The 19,573-nt window shown below is 44.6% G+C and overlaps 1 protein-coding gene across 3 annotated transcripts in view; it reads right to left on the bottom strand.

Annotated features, from left to right (window-relative positions):
- GNAQ (G protein subunit alpha q) overlaps nucleotides 1-14,755 on the bottom strand; it is a 342,540-nt gene extending 327,785 nt beyond the window's left edge. For 2 of the 3 annotated variants that reach the window (XM_038769485.1, XM_038769487.1), the window contains exons 1-2: nucleotides 14,643-14,755; nucleotides 13,785-13,947 (exon numbers count right to left, since the gene is read on the bottom strand). In XM_038769485.1, the coding sequence (XP_038625413.1) occupies nucleotides 13,785-13,920 (136 nt within the window). In that variant the 5' untranslated portion in view covers nucleotides 13,921-13,947; nucleotides 14,643-14,755. The remainder of the gene's footprint in view (nucleotides 1-13,784; nucleotides 13,948-14,642) is intronic. The other variant, XM_038769486.1, reaches the window with a different exon arrangement.
- Between the last annotated feature and the right edge of the window lie 4,818 nt (nucleotides 14,756-19,573).

The raw sequence follows: 19,573 nt of genomic DNA, 5'->3' as shown, positions 1-19,573 counted from the left end.
CACTTAGCAAATATCACAATTAAGGATCTTACAATCTAGCAGGGGAGACAGGCTCAAAAATGAATAACATAGGAGGAAGCAATCGAATGTGAAAATATGTGTATAAGTGCTTCAGGAGGTTGTGAGTACTGAAGTGCTTAGGTGGCAGGGAAGTGCTGAAATGAAAGTTGGACGACATGAAGCAGGGATAACCTCAAGGGTGAACAGACTTTAAATATGTTAGGCAAAGAGAGCAGAGGAAGCGTTTCAATGACAGGGTAAGACATAACCTCAGACAATGCTGCAACCCAGCTGAAAACTGGGACTCCATTGCTAAGGACAGACCTGCAGGACACACTGCCATCAAGAAGGGAGTGGCTCTCAGAGCAAAATCAACCAATCAGTCAATCAGTCAATGGTATTTGGTGAGCGCTCACTGTGTGCAGAGCACTGTACTAAGTTTTTGGGAGAGTACAATGCAATAGAGTTGGTAGAAACGATCCCAGCCCACAAGGAATTTACAATCTGAAGAGGGAGACGGACATTAAAATAAATTACAGATGAGGGAAACGGCAGAGTATAAGGATACGTACATAAGTGTTGTGAGGCTGAGGGTGGGGTGAATAACAAGTACACAAGGGGTTCAGTTCCAAGTGCATAGGTGATGCAGAAGGGAGGGTGAGTAGGGGAAATGAGGGTTCAGTCGGGAAAGGTCTCATGGAGGAGATGTGATTTTAGGAGAGCTCTGATGGAGTGGTGGTCTGTAGCATATCCAAGCCAGAATGTCCAAGACAGAGGGAGGACACGGGCAAGGGGATGGTGGTAAGATAGACAAGATCAAGATGGAGTGAGTAGGTTGGTGTTAGAGGAGAGAAGTGTGTGGGCTGAGTTGGAGTAGGAGATCAGCAAGTTAACAGAGGATGGGGCGAGCTGTGGGAAAGAAGAGAAAGAGACAAAAGAGAAACCAGAGCCAGGCATTGCAAACATTAACCACAACATCACAACACTGGACAACCTCTTGTGTGCTGAATGTGGCCAAGCCTGCAAATCCCACAATGGCCGTTTTGGCCACACACGCACTCGGTGGTGAACTTCGCCACAGTGGTGACTTCTTCTAATTTATTCATTCATTCAGTCAGTTGTATTTATTGAGTGCTTACTGTGTGCAGAGCACTGTACTAAGCGCTTGGGAAGTACAAGTTGGCAACATATAAAGACGGTCCCTACCCAGCAATGGGCTCACAGTACAGAAGGGGGAGACAGACAACAAAACAAAGCATGTGGACAGGTGTCAAGGACAGCTGTATCTTTGTGTTAGACATATTTGGGCGGTTATTTCACAGACGTGGTGAACTGTACTTCACTGTAATGGTCTCACTGCAATCAAAATGTGGCCAACTTTCCCCACCAATTTGGCCTTCATGTGTTAAGGGATGATTTGGGAATTTTTAATTTCCATTTAAATGGCATGTTATTTAAGGTTTAAATACATATTTTGAAGGATTTAAAAGTAAAGGAAAATGGAAAAGCCCAATTGCGGTGCTACTTAGTCTCTGAAAATCAGTCCTGAGGGCAACGTTACTGAAAGTCCAACACAAAAACATTAGCAAACCCAGAGGGGAGAATTTAGGCTAGTTCCTATCTTGCTCTCTCCTCCTCAGAGCAGGGACCTATTTGATTTAATGGCCTTATTTTACTTACCAAAATAGTATTCTTGAAACAATCACATGAAATGATTTTTGAAACATTTCTCAATCAAGTACTCCTCCGGAAGACTTAACAATTTGTCCTTCATTTTAATATCAAGAAAAAAGCACACACCGAGAATAAAAATGCAGCTGAAACCTTTGTCTGAATATGTGTTCTATGTTATAAAACAAGGAGTCACAGGAGAATAAAACTCTGTCTGACCCAAAAAGTTAGGCATGGGGAAGTGCTGTGCATTCATTAAATCTTGAAAATGACACATAGGACTTTGAGAATTAACCCATAAATAGAACCTTGGGGATTAGAGAGCCCCAAGAGAGCAATTTCATAACAGATATCTTATTCCAAGATCAAAAAAAATCCTCAAGAGAAAATGTTTCTCATGAGAAACAATGGGTGAATTTTCTGAAAATGCACTTTGGGGGCCAGAAAAGTGGAATGGCAATTGAACAATCAATCAATCAATCAATGGCATTTACTGAGCGCTTACCATTTGCAGAGCACTGTACTAAGCACTTGGGAGAATACAATATAATAGAGTTGGTAGACATGTTCCCTGAATACTCCCAGGTGGACGTGGCAATCAGGAGAGGCATCAAGATGCATCATCTCTTGTGTGGCATCAAGAGAACTCTGATGGTGACTAGAACTCCAAATCCATGGGCAAATGGGCTTTGAGAAACCTCTAGGGAGCCCCTTCTTCGTAATCTGCCTTCATACTTCACTCATGTCATGATTTCTTACACACAAAAGTCTGCTATTTCCTGCTCAGTGAAGCCCTCTGTCCACTGGAAGAGTCATTGCCATGGGGTGGAGGTTGGTGGGGGGGCGTGTTTTCTTTACCCACGTTGTGGATTTCCTGCCTAACCACTTTGCGGCTTCCATTCCTGCTGCTTATTCAGAGAGAACCAACCTGATCTCCAGGCCTGGCCTTATTCAAAGTGAAAGTATTACACTTGTGCTCTGGGACCTTTTAAGCAAACAGTGAGGCACCATTCTAAAAATCCAATAAATAAAGAAAATAAAAGTTTGAGGAAAGCACACTATGTTGAAGGGTGTCTGAGTTGCTTACATAGAAATTGGGCTTTTCTGTCTCCACCCAAAAAACCTTAAAATTAGCCAAAGGGTATCACTGTTATTAAGTGGCATGTGTATGAGGTCACATAACTAATAATCTGTATTTTTACTTCAGAGGATAGCTAAACTGAGGCATCTAAGAAACAGCACAGCATTCTTTTAAGGGAGAGGACAACATGAACAAGAACTACACCATCTTATACTAACCTATATTATTAGAACAGTAGCAGGAAGTGGGTCACATCTCTGGGACAAAGGGCAAATAGCATTTGTAATTTGTAGAGAGAACATTCTACATAATGAAGGACCTTTGAAAAAGATAGCTCCTGAAACATCATTTCACAGGACAATGAACTACTGAGTCTTTACAGTGTCAAAAAAATAAAACATGTTCAGTATGATTATATGTAGAAAAATCATGGGTCACGTTACTGCCCCATTCTCTTATTTGCTTTGTGGCAGTGTAATTGAAAAGAGGTCGGTTTTTTAAGGACTAGGCTGCCTCCAGAAATGGAAACATGCCTCTAAACAAGAGAGCTGACTGTAAAGGTTCCATGTTAGGGAATATACTACCCAGAGTACACTACACCTCTTTCTCAAATTTACAGTAACCGCTTATACTTGCTGATTTTAAGGAAGAGATCCTTCAAAAAACAGGACAAAATTTTTATGGGACTTTTCCTGTTTGGAAACTAACCCCCCAAAATTATTTGATGACATTTTTTAAAATAAATTTTTCACCTGTCACTCAGATTACAGCTTTTACTTGATTTTTCTTTACTCTCCCCACCTCACCATACCCCTCACAGCCCCCTGCCCCTACTCTCCCTATTCTTCCCAGGACTCAAACTTCCTGTCTCACTGCTCTGAATCCAAGCCTGCCTCCTCCGGTACTGACAGTGCCCCAGAGCCTCCCCCCAGCAACAGGCAACCCCTGAGCTGGTAACCACTTACCTGCTGTGTGACCCGTGGCAAGGCACTTAACTTCTCTGTGCCTCAGTTCCTTCATCTGCAAAATAGGGATTCCTAAAACACTCCCCTCCTACTTCGAATGTGAGCCCCATGTGGGATCCAATTACCTTGTATCTGCCCCAGCACTTAGTACAGTGCCTCATACAAAATAAGTACTTAAATACAATTATTGTTGCTCTTATTGTCATTATTATTATTATTATTATTACTATTAATAACCAAATTCACCCCAAACCTTCTCCCCCCACAACCTCCCCTGCCGCTTTCCTATCATACAGGTCTCTTGCAACCCCCACCATCACTGTAGACGGCACCACCTTCCTTCCTGTCTCAAAAGCTCGTAACCTTGGTGTTATCGTCGACTCCTCTCTGTCATTCAACCCACATACTCAATCCGTCATCAGATTCTGTTGGTCCCACCTTCACAACATCACTAAAATCTGCCCTTTCCTCTCCACCCAAACTGCTACCACATTAATACAATCACTCATCCTATCCCTCCTGGATTACTGCATCAGTCTCCTTGCTGACCTCCCAGCCTCCTGTCTCTCCCCACTCAAATCCATACTTCACTCTGCTGCCCGGATCATTTTGATACAAAAACGTTCAGGACATGTCTCCCTGCTCCTCAAAAAACTCCAGTGGTTGCCCATCCACCTCCACATCAAAAAAAACAAACAAAACTTCTCACTATTGGCTTTAAAGCATTCCACCATTTTTCCCCCTCCTACCTCGCCTCGCTTCTCTCTTTCTGCAGCCCAGCCCGCCCACTTCGCTCCTCTAGTGCTACCCTCACTGTGCCTCAATCTCACATGTCTCACCGCTGACTACTAGCCTCTGGCCTGGAAAGCCCTCCCTCCTCAAATCCAATAGTCAATCCCGCTCCCCTCCTTCAAAGCCTTATTGAAGGCACATCTCCTCCATCTCCTCCAAGCGGCCTTCTGACTTTTCCTCATCTCCTACTCCCTTCTGCATCGCCCTGCCTTGCTCCCTTTGCTCTTCCACCCTCCCAGCCCCCAGCACTTATGTACATATCTGTAATTGTATTTATTTGTATTGGTGTTTGTCTCCCCCACCAGACAGTAAGCTCGTTGTGGACATGGAATGTGACCATTTATTGTTGAGCGGTACTTACCCAAGCACTTACTACAATGCTCTGCACACAGTAAGTGCTCAAGAAATACAACCGAATGAATCTCAGATCCGCAGAACCACAGAGCCGAGATGGGACAGGACTGGGCAGGAGGGGAGGTCTAAGAGGGGACTGCCACCAACCTCCTTCCCACACCTCAACCAGGCCCCTCCTCTAGACTGTAAGCTCGCTGTGGGCAGGGAATGTGTCTGTTATATTATACTCTCCCAAACGCTTAGTACAGTGCTCTGCACACAGTAAGCATTCAGTAAATATGATTGGCTGACTGACTTCCCTGCCACTTGGTGGTCCCAGGATGGGTGGCTCTAAGCAATCAGTATGGCAGGCAAAGAGTAAGGGACTGCCATGAGAGGCAAGGTGAAGGACAAAAAAAGCCATCGGGCGAGAATTTGGTCACAGGTAAGGGGTTGGCCTGTTTGAGGGGGAAGAAGAGAGAGGTTATATAAATTAAGAAGCCATGTGGCCTAGTGGATAGAGCATGGGCCTGGGATTCAGAGGACCTGGATTCTAAACCCAACTCCTCCATTTGTCTGTCGGGTGACCTTGGATAAAACACTTAATTTCTCTGTTCCTCAGTTACATCATCTGTGAAATGGGGATTAAGACTGTGAACCCCATGTGGGACAGGAACTGTGTCCAATCTGATTGGCTTCTATCTACCCCAGTGCTTAGTACAGTGTCTGGCACATAAGTGCTTAACAAATACCATAAAAAATAGTTAATTCCATTTTTTTTAATGCATCATATATTGACTTTTTACAGGACATTCAAGGAAAAAAGAGACTGAAAAACAGGACTCCCATAAAATATGTGGGATGGGTTAACTTATTTGACAAATCCACCTTATCCTTAATTTGAAGCCTGGTACAGCACAAGAGATTATCCAGTTTGGGATTACCACCTTGGCTCTGAGCCCTTGGAGTAGATGCAAACTTGCCTCCCTCTAGAAAAGCCACAAGAGCAGCTTTGATTAGCCCTGAGTTGGGTTTGTTGAGACTATTAGGATAGGAAGTTGAACAATGCCCCCCAAATGCATATCCACAAATTTCTTTCTTTTTATAATAATAATAATAATGGCATTTAAGCGCTTACTATGTGCAAAGCACTGTTCTAAGTGCTGGGGGGGATACAAGGTGATCAGGTTGTCCCACATGAGGCTCACAGTCTTCATCCCCATTTTACAGATGAGGTAACTGAGGCACAGAGAAGTTAAGTGGCTTTCCCATGGTCACACAGCAGACAAGTGGTGGAGCCGGAATTCAAACCCTTGACCTTTGACTCCCAAGCCCGTGCTCTTTCCACTGAGCCACACTGCTTCTCATGTATCAATCATCCTTACTTCCCCTCTTTCCAGCTCACCACCACATGATACTTTATGGCAGCGTCAAATTAGAAGTTCCCTAAATCTTTAGAACTTTAGAAAGTATGCAAAGAGGTCTAAAGAATCTTCTTAGCCATTTGCCAAAGTCTTGTGGTTACAGTTGGTGATCATGTAATCCTTGGATCACTAAAGTAGGGTGAAATAAGAAGACAGTGAGCATGGTATGGCTTCATAAACCCTTTTGCTCACTGGAAAAGCAGAATTAAGTCCTATGCTTCATGATAATCCTACAGCTTCTTTTCTCTTGGGAGACAAAAAAAAAACAAACCCAAAAACTGTACATTGTCTCCATCACCAGCAAATCTAGAGCTGAAAAGAGTCAATGTTCACTCTTCTGCTACTGCTGGTTGCAGAACCATCATCTGGAAAAAAAGATGGCAAAGTAAAAATGGAAAACACGGAAACGAAATAAAAGTAATTATATTCTTAAAAGCAGAGAGTAACCTTTGGACATTTTATGTTAGCTGCAGAACAAGTCTACAGGGGAAGGGGAAATTGCTCATCAGGATTTCAGTTTTCCAAGGAAAAAGATGTCAGGCCATCTCTGAAAGGCTTTAAGAATAATCTGCTAAATATCCAGATTTTCTCTCAACAGAAAAGGCCCCACTGAAGTTCTTTTTCTTTAATTTGTGGTTCAATTATTGTTCCCTTCTGAGAGGTATCTCCAGTAGAATAACACTAACACGTTAGTTCCCCCACTGCATTACAATTTATTACATGCTTCCTTGAAACAACTACTCCATTTCTACTGCATCAAATTACTCCCAATCCAAGATTAATCCTCTAATAAAGGTGCCTGGAATGTTCTCCTACAAAGTTTGTTGGTTTTGTCACTGCTCTCCATTTGGGCTGCTGGATAAATTACTATTTGGCTTTTAAACTGGAAACAATAGCAAATTATTAAAGCACATTCCTTTATCAATGGAGAAATCAACAAAAGGGCTAAAAATGATCTCCACTTAAGTAACACAGCCCAAATTGGTATCAGAGGGCAGAGCCCAAGGGTAGAAACGAAGTAAGAACCAGCATGAATCCATTCTCAGCAAGCAATGTACACCATCACTCAAGGGTGGTGATCCTCTAGACTGTAAGCTGTGGGCAGGGAATGACACTGTTTATTGTTGTATTGTACTTTCCCAAGCATTTAGTACAGCACTCTGCACACAGTAAATGCTCAATAAATACAACTAAATGAGTGAATGAACGAATGATTAAACAGAAAACAAAATCTCAACAAACCTTCTGCCCTCTTGCTCTTTTCGGAGACATCAGGCTCAGGTCTCCAACAAACCCCAGAAGAGTTCTGCACCCACTATTGTTAAAACAAAGGCCCTTTCTGGACTTGACTTTTCCACTTTGTACATTGAAAGGATGGGAAAGAGAAGGAGAACAATACGCAACCATGCCCAAGGGGCAAAGAGTAAGTCAGAAGAGTATACTGTCAAGCATCTCAAGCTGCGGAGAGTTTTCCTTTTAGAAATGGAAAAATGACTAGGAATTTGTAAGACAACTCCTTCCTCTTAACTTACTGTTTTAAATATGTTTTAGTAGAATCATCTTGTTCTCCAGTATGAAGATGAACATTTTCATAATTTCATTCAAGGCAATATTAATGTTCTTCTTGGAAATTTCCCCAGGAAGGTTTAAACCATTAGTATGTTACACTGATTTCTGAAATAACATCTGAATATCAAGGTCCAGAGCTATTTACAGGGTCCAGTTCTCAGATGAGCGGTAGCTAGAATATAGATGTTTGTCTTCTTGCTAAACAGTTAGTAATTACGATTGAATGAATGAATAATAAACATCACTGCTTAAGATTTGTTAACTCATTTCCCAAAGAGCATACTCTGTCCTCTTTGTTTTTAGGTTACTAAGTTCAGTGAATCAAAAGTGAGTTTTGACCAATTTCTCACAATCACATCTGTGCAAAAATGCTTAAGTCTGAGAATAGATCTTTAATGTTATTCTGTTCAGCAGGGTAAGAGGAAATGTTCACTGTTTACACTATTCAGTTACTGCAACAGAGTTAATTACCAGCAATCACACTTTTACCTTTTAACACTATTTCACACTTTCCTGGGATTAATTTTTTTGCAGCAATTTTTGCATTGCTGAAGAGCCATTATCATAGTTTCCTTTTGCAAAACGGTTTCTACCCTCCCCCATCTGCTAAGAAAATAGACCTTTAGTTTGTTGCTAGAAATCCTTGTGGTCCCCATCCTGTGGGTGGAGAATCTAGTGGTAGCATATTTCTCTGAGTAGTCTCATGTTCTTTTTCCCTTCACCTTCTTAAAATGGCTTCTCTTCCTTCCTCCAAGATGAACACATTAAGATCTATTTTTCTCTATACACATAGACACAAAAAAATCCACAAAGGCCAATGGGAAGAATCCACGCACAGGCAAAAAGGAAAAATGAATATGAATATTTGACAACAAAACCTTCCTTGGCAATAGATGAAAGAAAATTTGCAAGATTAAGTTCACGTGGCCCTTCAAGAGAAAAAAAATCTATTTTATAAGAAAATTTTCTCCATTTCTTCACCAAAAAAGGCCATGTTCACATCCATAAAAAAGGAAAGTGCGATGAAAATCAAATAAAAGCTTGAGTTAGTGGGTCTTTTCTATTGGGTATTTTTAAAAATAAATATAAACCTTTAAGAGATGTTGCTGGGAGGTGCCAGCAGAATACTTAGGGAGCAGAAGAGAGGGACGCCAACTAGGTACCTTTTAAATAAACATTCTGATATAAAGATCTGTTAATATAAGCCCATCCAGAATCATTTAATGTAAGACGGAGGGGATTATTTTCCTGTTCATCAAGGTTTTCATTTATCCTCAGTGGTAATGGATTACCAGTAATTACAGTTTTCATTTTAAATAGGGAATGCTCCCCTTTCACCCTTAAAATATAAGTCATAAATTTTATCTCTCAAAAAAAGAGTTCTATAATTCAAAATGAAATTCCAGCAATCAGAGTCCCATTCTGCTCTTTGGGGATGCAAAAAAAAATATCAGCACATTGTTTCACTGCTCCCCAGTGCACCCTAATTAAAATTATATTTTGGTACCTCCTAGGAGGGTTAGTGCTTGATTTGCCTGTGGAGGATTTCTCTCTGAACTTCCGACTAGGGTAATTTACCCAGGCCATGATAAACAACCACAATTGTGGGGTGATACTACACAAGTTTAAGCCTGAATTATCTGGATAACTGACCCTAAAAAAGCAGGGTTTTCAGTCCAAATTATCTAGATTAGCAGCCTACACTGACTGACTTTACTGGGTTTATGCCAACCCCCTGCTTAACTTTGTGCTGGCCAGGTCTGGTATTCCAGGCAGAATTTAGTAGAAATCTATAACCTCCATGTTAATAGCTTTTCTATCTCCAATGTCTAAATGTCTTTTCTTAAAGCAATCTTGTTTTCCCTCTTGTTCTTCATTCTGACTCTCCAATTTAGAGCCACCTTCACTGTGACTATGATTTTTTTTAAAATCACTTTGATCGGTATATCATGACGCACAGCCAGCATATGGCAAGATGAGTAGGGTTAAGCTACCTAATTCAAGAAAGAGATAGAGAAGAAGTGTAATAACATTTTACTTCCTTCTAATATTAGTATCTTAATCATGACTATTAGCAACTCAAAATGCACACAACCCAGGAATAATTCCCTGTTTGATACTTGGTCTAATATTTCCATAGAGAACAGTTGCTTTTTTTTTTAATGGGATAGTGATTCTATCTGCTACAGATGAAAATACGTTATACTGTATCCTTATAATCCATTCACTGGTTTATGGGTTCCAAATCTGCTAGGTAGTGTCACCAATCCACATGGTCCTAAAGTACTAGATTTTGCAATCAGATCTTTAATTTAGCCGAGAGATGTTTAAAAACCTCCTGGGGTCCAGAGCCCTATCAGCTGCACAGCTGAGAAGACTCAAGAGTTTATGTCATTCCAGCTAAGGTTAGCTGTAATTTAGATTCACTAAACCGACCAGAGATTCCTTTGTTTCAGTTGAAAGAAGGTGATGAATAAAAATGATTTGTTAATCAAATCACCCACCCTCAGTCCTTTTCAACTAGCAGCCATGTGAAGGGCATGGGGATTCAAGGTTCACATATTAAGAAAGGCAATTGGTTAGCATAACACCTGAAGTTTTGGTACCAGGAGAGCAGTTACTGTATCTAAAGTTGCTATTTATCTCCCAAAATTCTAAACAAACAAAATTTCAGAGAAATTTCAGCACCCAGAAAGATCATATGTTGTCTTGAATCTACACCTTAAATGTTTAGCCATATCAAAGGGGCTGGCCCACTGAAATAGAAATAAATGCCCGCTTAGTAAATAAAAGGAAAGCATAACGTACTTTATACCTCCTAAGTATACAAGTGACTCAATAGAGGAAAATAGATTATTCACTAGGATACATATACAAACTGAACGTTTTCGTAGGAGAAAGACAAAAGTTGATAGCTATTAATATAATATTAACTGCAGTTTTCAATAAGACAAGAAAAACAAATGAAAAAGGGAAGAATTATTTTAGAACAAATTTGGCATTGTGGGGGATGTGAATCACGATGCCCTTCATTCTTTTTTTTTATTAGTTAGGTAACTATATTCCTTTCCTAATGTCGCTAAAGTCATCAGCTTCTAAAACTGAATAATTTGGTTAAGAAATGAGTCTGTAAAATTTTAAAAACTGGTTCCCCTCCCATAAGGAGGCCAAAAAGCCTCCGTTGACCTAAATTTTTATGTTTTCTCTTTTTTATTAGTTTACTTTCACAATTATCTTATTTTGAGATGCAATACATTTTCCCATCTGTTACATTTGAAACAAGCCAGAAATGAAGAACATTAAATTCTAAATCACTGATATTAAACTGCAAAAAGGCAGCATATTGGCAGCATAGTATCACAGCAATTGAGGACTCCAATATTAGATGTGAGATTCCCTTTTCTCTACAGAGAAACATCTCAAAAACTCCATAGACTGAAAAATACCTCCCCTTTCATTTCCCATCTTGACCCAGAAAATGGTGAACGTTCTCACTAGAGACAGATATTTGTAGCTTTAAGCAATTGCTTAAAAACCAAAGTATTTGGGCATTTATACTACATTACACAAAATACTATAAACATAAAGTCAAAATGACCTGCAAATTTCCAATGATCTACAAAGGGCCAGAATGGGGATTTATAAATCTTTACTAAGGAAGAAGTATGATTTAAAAGCCTAAATACATTTCAGAAATGCTCTTGCTTCTGATGTAGGGTTGGGAGCCGGAGAGGGGAACGAGGGAGAGGAAGTTACAGAAAAACCTCCAAAATCCTCATCAGGTTTCCCTTCACTAACCTAAATGGTATAAGCCAGACAATGCTCTTGGCTTTTATGAAGAATATTTGACAGTTTTCTCTCTGACTTCCTCTAAACTCCTCCTAGAAACCCAACAACATTTGAAGCAGCAGGGCAAGGTTGAGAAACCCTGGAGCCTCATGTTCAGAGGATAAACAGAATAATCCAAGTGAAAATCAAAGCAACAGCATTTCTTAAAAGAACTGTGTAAAGTGTTCCCTTCGACTCCTTTGCAAAACCTAAAATACCCACTTGAGCATTCTGATCCAAGAAAGTAAACTAAAATGAGAGAATGCGATTGATCCTGATTGTTCATGTCACATTTCTCCCCCCTCTGTTCATTCCCTTGAGCACTCCCTCCCTCCCACCCACCCATTTCTTCTTCAGTCCTTAGCTTCCGGGACCCTCCAGCACAAACATGTGCAGGTTACCCGGCTGTCCATATTACAAAATGAATCATGTAGATTCCCAAAGGGTGCCATGTGTAAAATGCATTCGTATCCATTTGTGATGTTCCTTTGGTTTCTGCTTTTTAATTGTTCTAAAGCAAAATAAAAAAGTCAGCCCCAACAGCCATCGGTTCCTTGAATCCCGAGATCGAATGTTCAAGGCAGGAAAATGACTGTTTTCGAGACTCTAAATAACTTTATCTTGCACAAATTTGTGTCCTGTTTATTACACACACAATCTATGAGGGTACATTGGTGCAGGCAATCTTCCGGGCCTGGTATTCTGGCATATACTATTATGGTAACTCCAAATTATCTCACATTCGACTGTGGCCGGAACCCCATCTTTCGATTCCGTGCGTTTGAATATTATCTCAGAGTAAATAAGGCATTCGTTGGGATCCCTAATTGAAAATGACACTCTGCAGGACCTATGGAAATCACACGAGTGGGGCTTTTGTGAATTACAGCAAAATGCTTCTGTACCCCATCCCTTCTATTTCCAGCAATGGACAGTCTCCAAAGGTGCTGGATTGAGACCCTGACAGCTTTTAACATGGTACAATAGGTTCCATGAGAGAGGCTGGGCGTTGGCATCGACTCATTCCCAGCCCCTGGTCTGCAAGCAGCCCTTCGACCCAGTTGCCTCATTAATGAAACCCCAAATTCCCGTCATCATCATCATTATCGACAACAAAACGTACCACCCCCAACCCCCAAGTCTTTCCCCTAAAGAAACAAAGCAGACATTAAAGTCTGTCACCATCCATTTGCTAAGGCATTCCTCCTAGGTCCTTTGATTTGGCTGCCTTGTTGCGCCGGAATTTTATTCCTTGGAAAAGCTAGGTTCTTTTTCACAGCACCCACATGTTCTCTCCCGACCCAATCCCCAACCTCGACACACTTAATAAGGTCAGTCAGTGGTCACTGTCCCCCACATCCCACCACCTTCAGGAGCGGCTGCCCAGCACTTCCTCTACTGTCGGAGAAAAATGCCTTTGGAATACATGTTCACACGCGAGGGCGCACACGCTCTGGCTCCATAGCGCGATCGATGGTATATGGGATATGCGAGGCCATGTGTACACGCTCCTACGCTGATCCCTCCACTCCAATGGTCCTAACGGAAATAGCCCGCTTCCCACCGAGGGCAGTCAATGCAATTGGGATAAGGACCTCCTCCCCCGTCCTTCGCTCTGATCGGATTTTTCATTTAATGCTTAGAGAAACTGCATCGCGGGCACGTCTGATGCCCCCGCCTCGTCCCGTCCCCCTACCCCAACACACACACACACACACACACACACACACACACACAATGCACAGCTGTCAGGGTTGCGGAGGGTGGGGGCCCACGAGTGCGCGCGCGCACACACACACATACACAAACACCCTCCTCCCCCACCCCGATCGCTTAACGAATCGTGGAGGCGGCGGGGAGCGTCAGGAGTGTTAACATATAGGGGGAAGAGACCCCCAAATGGTAACTAAGGTGTGTGCGCGTGTGGGAGTGTGCTGCGCGAGCGCATCAGCAGCTGGGGATACGGAGGGCTGCTAACCGCGGGGTGCCGGAGAGAAGGGGAGAGGGGAGAGGAAGAAGGGGAGACAAAACGGGGGAGAGAGGGAGGCAGGGGAAGAGGGGAAGAAGAGGAGGGGGAGAAGGGCAGGGGGAGGAGGAGGGAGTGGAGGGGCAGCCGCTTACCGAGCAGCAGCAGCTTGAGCTCCCGGCGCGCATCCCGCTTGTCCCTGCGGAGCTGCCGCTCGATCTCGTCGTTGATGCGCCGGGCTTCCTTGGCTTCCTCGCTCAGGCAGCACGCCATGATGGACTCCAAAGTCATTCTTCCCCGCGGCTTCAGACACCACCTCTAGCCCCCCGTGAAACACACCCGCACCCTCGCTCACACGTTCCACCGGCCGCCGCGCAGGCTGAGCCCCCCCCCCCCCTCCACCCCGGGGGTCGAGGTCGGGGTGAAGAGGGGAGGAGAGGGGGCTGGGGCAGGTGATGGAGGGGAGGCCGGAGAGAGGGTGAGCGTGGGGGCTGCCCCCTAGCACGGCCAGAGATCCCGGTGGCCCTGACCCTCCGGCAAGCCCCCCGCCCCGCGGGACCTACCGAAAGGAGAGACAGAGAGACACACAGAGACGAGGGAAGGAAGGGGGAGGAGCGCTAGAGCAAGACGGGAGAGAAGACCGAAAAGGCCCCCTAAACTCCGCTCCGCGACCTCGCACCCAACCCCCAGTAGTGCTTTTAAAAATAAAACACTGTCGCCCTCAAGCACATGCAGGCAAACACTATCCTGCCCCTCTGCCGCCTGCCTCTGTCACTGATCGGGTCCAACTCCACCTTGTCTTCTTCCCTAAATCATGCGCCGAGTAGCGAGGAAACATCCGCTGGGGGGCAGGGGCAAGGGTAGGAACAGGGGCAGGAGTAGGGGCGGGAGCAAGGGCAGAAGCGGCAGGAACAGGCGGCGGGCACGGCGGCGCACACACCCCGGCGCGTTCCCACGGCTCCCCCGAAATACCACCCGCCGGGATCCCCCCCACCCGCCCCGGGCGCGCTCACTCTCACTCTGGCTTGCCCTCTCGCTCGCGTTCACTCTCACGCTCTCTCTCCGCTCCCTCGCTCGCTCTCATACAACCGACTCCTTCCTCATCCTTGCCGCTGCTTGCAGCTCTTCCTCCGTCTCCTCCTCCTCCTTTTTCTCCTCCTCCTTCTCCTCCTCTCAGATACCCACCCACCCACTCCCCCCCCCCGCCGCCCCCCTCACCCCTCCACAGCCCCAATTGCAAGACGAGAAGCGGCTGATCAGCTTTCTCCCTCCCCCCCGCCACACACACGCACACACACACATTTTCTTCTCTCGTTGAACTGGAGCACAGATCCGGGAGGGGGCGGTGGCGAGGAGGAGGAGGAGGAGGAGGCGAGGAAGAGGAGGTGGAGGAGGAAGAAGAAGAAAAAGGAGGCGGGGGATGCGGGGAAGCGGCGGAGTAGGGTGCCTCCTCCCGGGTGTGTGTTTTATTATTTTTTTTAACTCGTCTTCTCCCTTCTTCCCCGCGTTCCAGCCCTTCCCGTCCCTTCCCTCCCCTTCCCTCTTTCTCTAAGGCGGCCGCGGCTGTCCGGGCTTCCCGCTGTCAGCGAGGAGAGCGGGCCGGGGCGGCGGCTCCCACGCTCCAACTCCAACCCACGTCCCACAGCAGCCACCGGCACCGACCTCACTTTTGACTGGCCCCTCTCCCGGGAATATGGCCGCCCTGCTCTGGGACTGCCCCCACCCCCACCCCCAGATTCAGTTCCCCACTCGGGGAAAGCTCCAGGGGTGCAAACCCTCCGAGTTCCCCGGACGGGCGCGGCCAAGCCAGACGCTGCCGTCCGTTGCCGCCGGGGCAACCGGAGGCCCGGGCTCACGCCCAGTGACCGCGGGGAAGCGGGGGCCCTTGGGGTCCAGCCACAGGGACGCTTTAGGAAAAAAAGAACAGCTTCTTTTCTGCTCCTTTCATTTAGTATAAACCAGCCTTTCTCCGAAGATTGGAGGGAGAGAGTGAGTGTGTGTCTGTGCATGTGTGTGTCCGAGTGTGTCTGTGTATGGGGGTCCGTGTGTGTGTTTGGGCGCCGACCGGGGCTGTGGGAGAGAGCAGGGACGGGGGTGAAGAGGAAGAATTGCAACCAATTCCCAGCGTGGGGGGAAGCAGGGGAAAGGGGGGGCGGGGCGGGGGAACCTTCCACTGAGTTACTTCAGATTGAAATCGAAATCTTGAGCGGAGAAAAGAAGCTGCCAAAGTTTCCGAGAGCCTCCAAGGCACTGCTTGTAACTTTTCATGCCAGTGAAATCTATTGTTTGTACTAGTTCGCCTCTTGTTTTGAAAGACAAGTCGATTAACATCCTGTAAAAGGTAGCCAAAATTTCTCCCCTAAACAAAGAATTAATGACTGGAAAGCTCTTTAAGAATGCAAAGTGATGTGTGAATAATGATGTTACTAAAATAAATGTTAACAATAATTATGGCAATGAATAATGATAATAATAAAAAACAAACTACTAGAACAAGATCATCCGCTTTTCCCCCTGCAACATTCCATTCTAGTTGCCTGTTCGACTCAGTTTTTATTGATACTGTTTGTTTTGCGGCATTGTTTTGCTACATTGTTTGGATTCATTGTTTTTCTCGATACATTGTTCTGATAATATTGTAAAATCTCTAGATTCAGGTTTTAGGTGACTACCCGGCTCCAAAAAGTGAAATCACTATCCTTCCTTATTTTCCGGAACCTAGTGATCTATTATTGAAATACCTTAACCGAATTACGACTTGATTTGTTTCTAGGAAAATTGCCTTCTATATCCTACTCCCCAAGGGATAACAGTGATAGCTCTATAAAGGGTCTCTGAAAACGACAGGGGCGTGACACTTTTCTCCATTCCATTAAACCATCTGACCGCACCCCTACCTAGGGCTTTAAATTATGGAGGAATCTATGGTTGAATTGATGCCCTTTTTTGTTTCGCGGGGCACGGAAAGAACGGGGCTGAGAAATACACCCTTGACTGGAAGGGTCCGGAGAGGCAGTCTCATACCTTTTAGAGTCAGAGTTCTGACAAAGCCACCAGACTCCTTGTGAAATTAAAATTGTAAATGAAATGATGAACTCAAATTCATATTAACAATTTTAGAATGGCTTCCAGGAAATAATTTAATCAGGGATTTCCTGAAATAAGTGCACAGCCTTGCCAGTTTCCCAAAAAGCTAGAAAATCAAATAAGGGGTTGGACGTTGTTCTCTGATTTCCCAGTCACATAAGAAATCAGGGATCCTCTGGGATTTGTCTCTATTTGAAATCAAGATAAAGGTGGTCTTGCGGGGATTAGAAAAAAGCTGTGAATGGGGAGAGGGGAGGGAGGCATGGCACTTTACTGTAATAGTGATGATGTTGAACACTGTCCATAGAAATCTTCAATTAAACATGGTGAAGGGAAAGAGGACTTCAGATCTAATCACCTTATTAATGCCGTGCCCACCTATCTTTATCTCTTGTCTGTTTATATAGCTCTTATCTGCCAGACTTGTATACATCCAGAAAGTGTCAAATGAATGTTGATGTAACATAACTGTGAAATAACAGTCATTTAGGAATTACTGAATGTTGATAACTTTGCCCCAGAGGCACAAACCCTGAAGTGAATGCATCTGATTATTAATCATTTTCCAAAAAATCAGCATAAATTAGGGACTATATACTTGAATAACTCATAGGTCAGGTACTAATTTGAACCAGGTGAAGCATATAAGGAACCCAAAATTATTTTAGGTACTAGAAGCAATAATAAACTCTGTAACCTCTGTATCATGCTATCTCAGGAGGAACTATTGGGTAAGTGGACGCCAACATTAAGAAAGTCAGTGCCTGCTACTGGAATCTGACTATCAGGGTTTTGCAGCATTGGGGAATCAAACTCTAGGAGAAAACTAAGTCTCTAAAGTGGAAGAGCCAGCCATCCATTCTGACCTAAATTGCAACCATGGCCAACGTTAAGATTCGTGGACACATTCTACCAATGTCATTTATCTACTATATTTCACAGCAGGGGCAGGTCAGAACATTAAACACCACCAAGCTGAGGCCATAAAATCGAGATGGTGAACTAGCTCTCCTATGTGAGGACCGAATTTTCAAACCACTCTTTAAAGCAAGCTGAAGGAGGGTGGCTATTCATTCGATAGTATTTGAGCACTTACTGTGTGCAGAACACTGTACTAAACGCTTGGAAGAGTACAATACAGTAATAAACACTCACATTCCCTGCCCACAACAAGCTTACAGTCTGGGGGTTGGGGTTTGGAGGGAGACAGACATCAATACAAATAGATAAAATCACCAATATGTACCAAAGTGCTGTGGTACAGCACAAGGGGAGGCTGCACTGTGAGCTGAGCTGGAGGATTTGCCTAGATTCTGGAGCCCTGCTGGGCTGTAGTGGAAATCCTGGTGGTACCTGCAGAAAAGAGGATCTTCCAAGAGGTCCTAAGGAGATGACCCTCTACCTGGAATGTGACAGCCCCCACCCAGCTGGCTGGCCCCCTCGGAAAGGGAGGAAACAGAAAGGGAGGGGGGGAAGAGCAAAGGGAACATGTCAGGGTGATGCAGGAGGGAGTGGGAGATGAAAAGTGGGGCTTAGTCTGGGAAGGCCTCTTGGAGGAGTTGTGCCTTCAATATGGCTCTGAAGCAGGGGAGAGTAATTTGAGGAGGGAGGGCGTTCCAGGCCAGAGGCAGGACGTGGGCCAGGGGTCGGTGGCGAGACCGGTGAGATGGAGGCACAGTGAGAAGGTTAGCACTAGAGCAGCAGAGTGCGGGCTGCGCTGCAGAAGGAGAGAAGCAAGGTGATGGAGTGCTTTAAAGCCAATGGTGAGGAGTTTTTGTTTGACGTGGAGGTGGATGGGCCACCACTAGTGATCTGTGGGACCCTTCTAGGACATGCCTATGGCCAGCCGTTATTCCTAAATTGCTGCAGACAGCAAAGGCAGCACTGGACATCTGCTGGTGTAGCTCTCTCTGTGCTTATGAGAAGCCAATGAGGTTAAAACACAAAGAACTATACCTGGCGCCCCCTAGGAGATTTTGATAGCACCATAAGGCCAGGAAACCCAGGCAATCAAGTGAAAAACTAATTCGTTCTTCCACCTCTTTGGGGGGATTAATAATCAGGAAGGAGCATACTTGCCTGCGCACACAAGGGGAGGCTGCACTGTGAGCTGAGCTGGAGGATTTGCCTAGATTCTGGAGCCCTGCTGGGCTGTAGTGGAAATCCTGGTGGTACCTGCAGAAAAGAGGATCTTCCAAGAGGTCCTAAGGAGATGACCCTCTACCTGGAATGTGACAGCCCCCACCCAGCTGGCTGGCCCCCTCGGAAAGGGAGGAAACAGCGTGGCCTAGTTGAAAAAGCACGAGCCTGGGAGTCAAAAGACTTGGGTTCTAATCCTACTCTGCCACTTGTCTGCTGAATGACCTCAGGAAAATTACTTAAATTCTCTGTGCCTCAGTTACCTCATCTGCAAAATGGGGATTAAGACTGTGAGCCCATCGGACATGTTTCTATCCCAGCGCTTAGTACAGTGCCCAGCACTTAAATACCATTTTTTAAATGTTTTTGAATGTCTTTGTACCTATCCTCAGGACTCATGTATTCTGAGTATTATTTATTCTGTGTTTCTGTGTTTCATTCCCTTGTTTGCATGTAAGCTCCTTGTGGACAGGGAATATGTCTTTTCTTTATTCTGTACTTCCCAAGCACTGAATACAATGTACTGCACCAAGTGAGCATGCAAAAATACCACTACTACTCTTAAATGCAAGCTCTTTTGAATGTACTGTAGAGTTGCTAGAATGTCTGAATTGAAGGACAGAGCTTGGTTTTTAATAACAGGTCCTTTCGAGGAAAAACCAGCCTTTGCCTGCAATCTGAAGCTGAGGATGCACACCAAGCTTGACCCCTCAGTAAT

This window comes from Tachyglossus aculeatus, chromosome X4, assembly GCF_015852505.1.
Source record: "Tachyglossus aculeatus isolate mTacAcu1 chromosome X4, mTacAcu1.pri, whole genome shotgun sequence".
Classification (NCBI taxonomy): Eukaryota; Metazoa; Chordata; class Mammalia; order Monotremata; family Tachyglossidae; genus Tachyglossus; species Tachyglossus aculeatus.
Note: the sequence above shows the minus strand (reverse complement) of the source record. Positions and strands in the feature narration are given on the sequence as shown.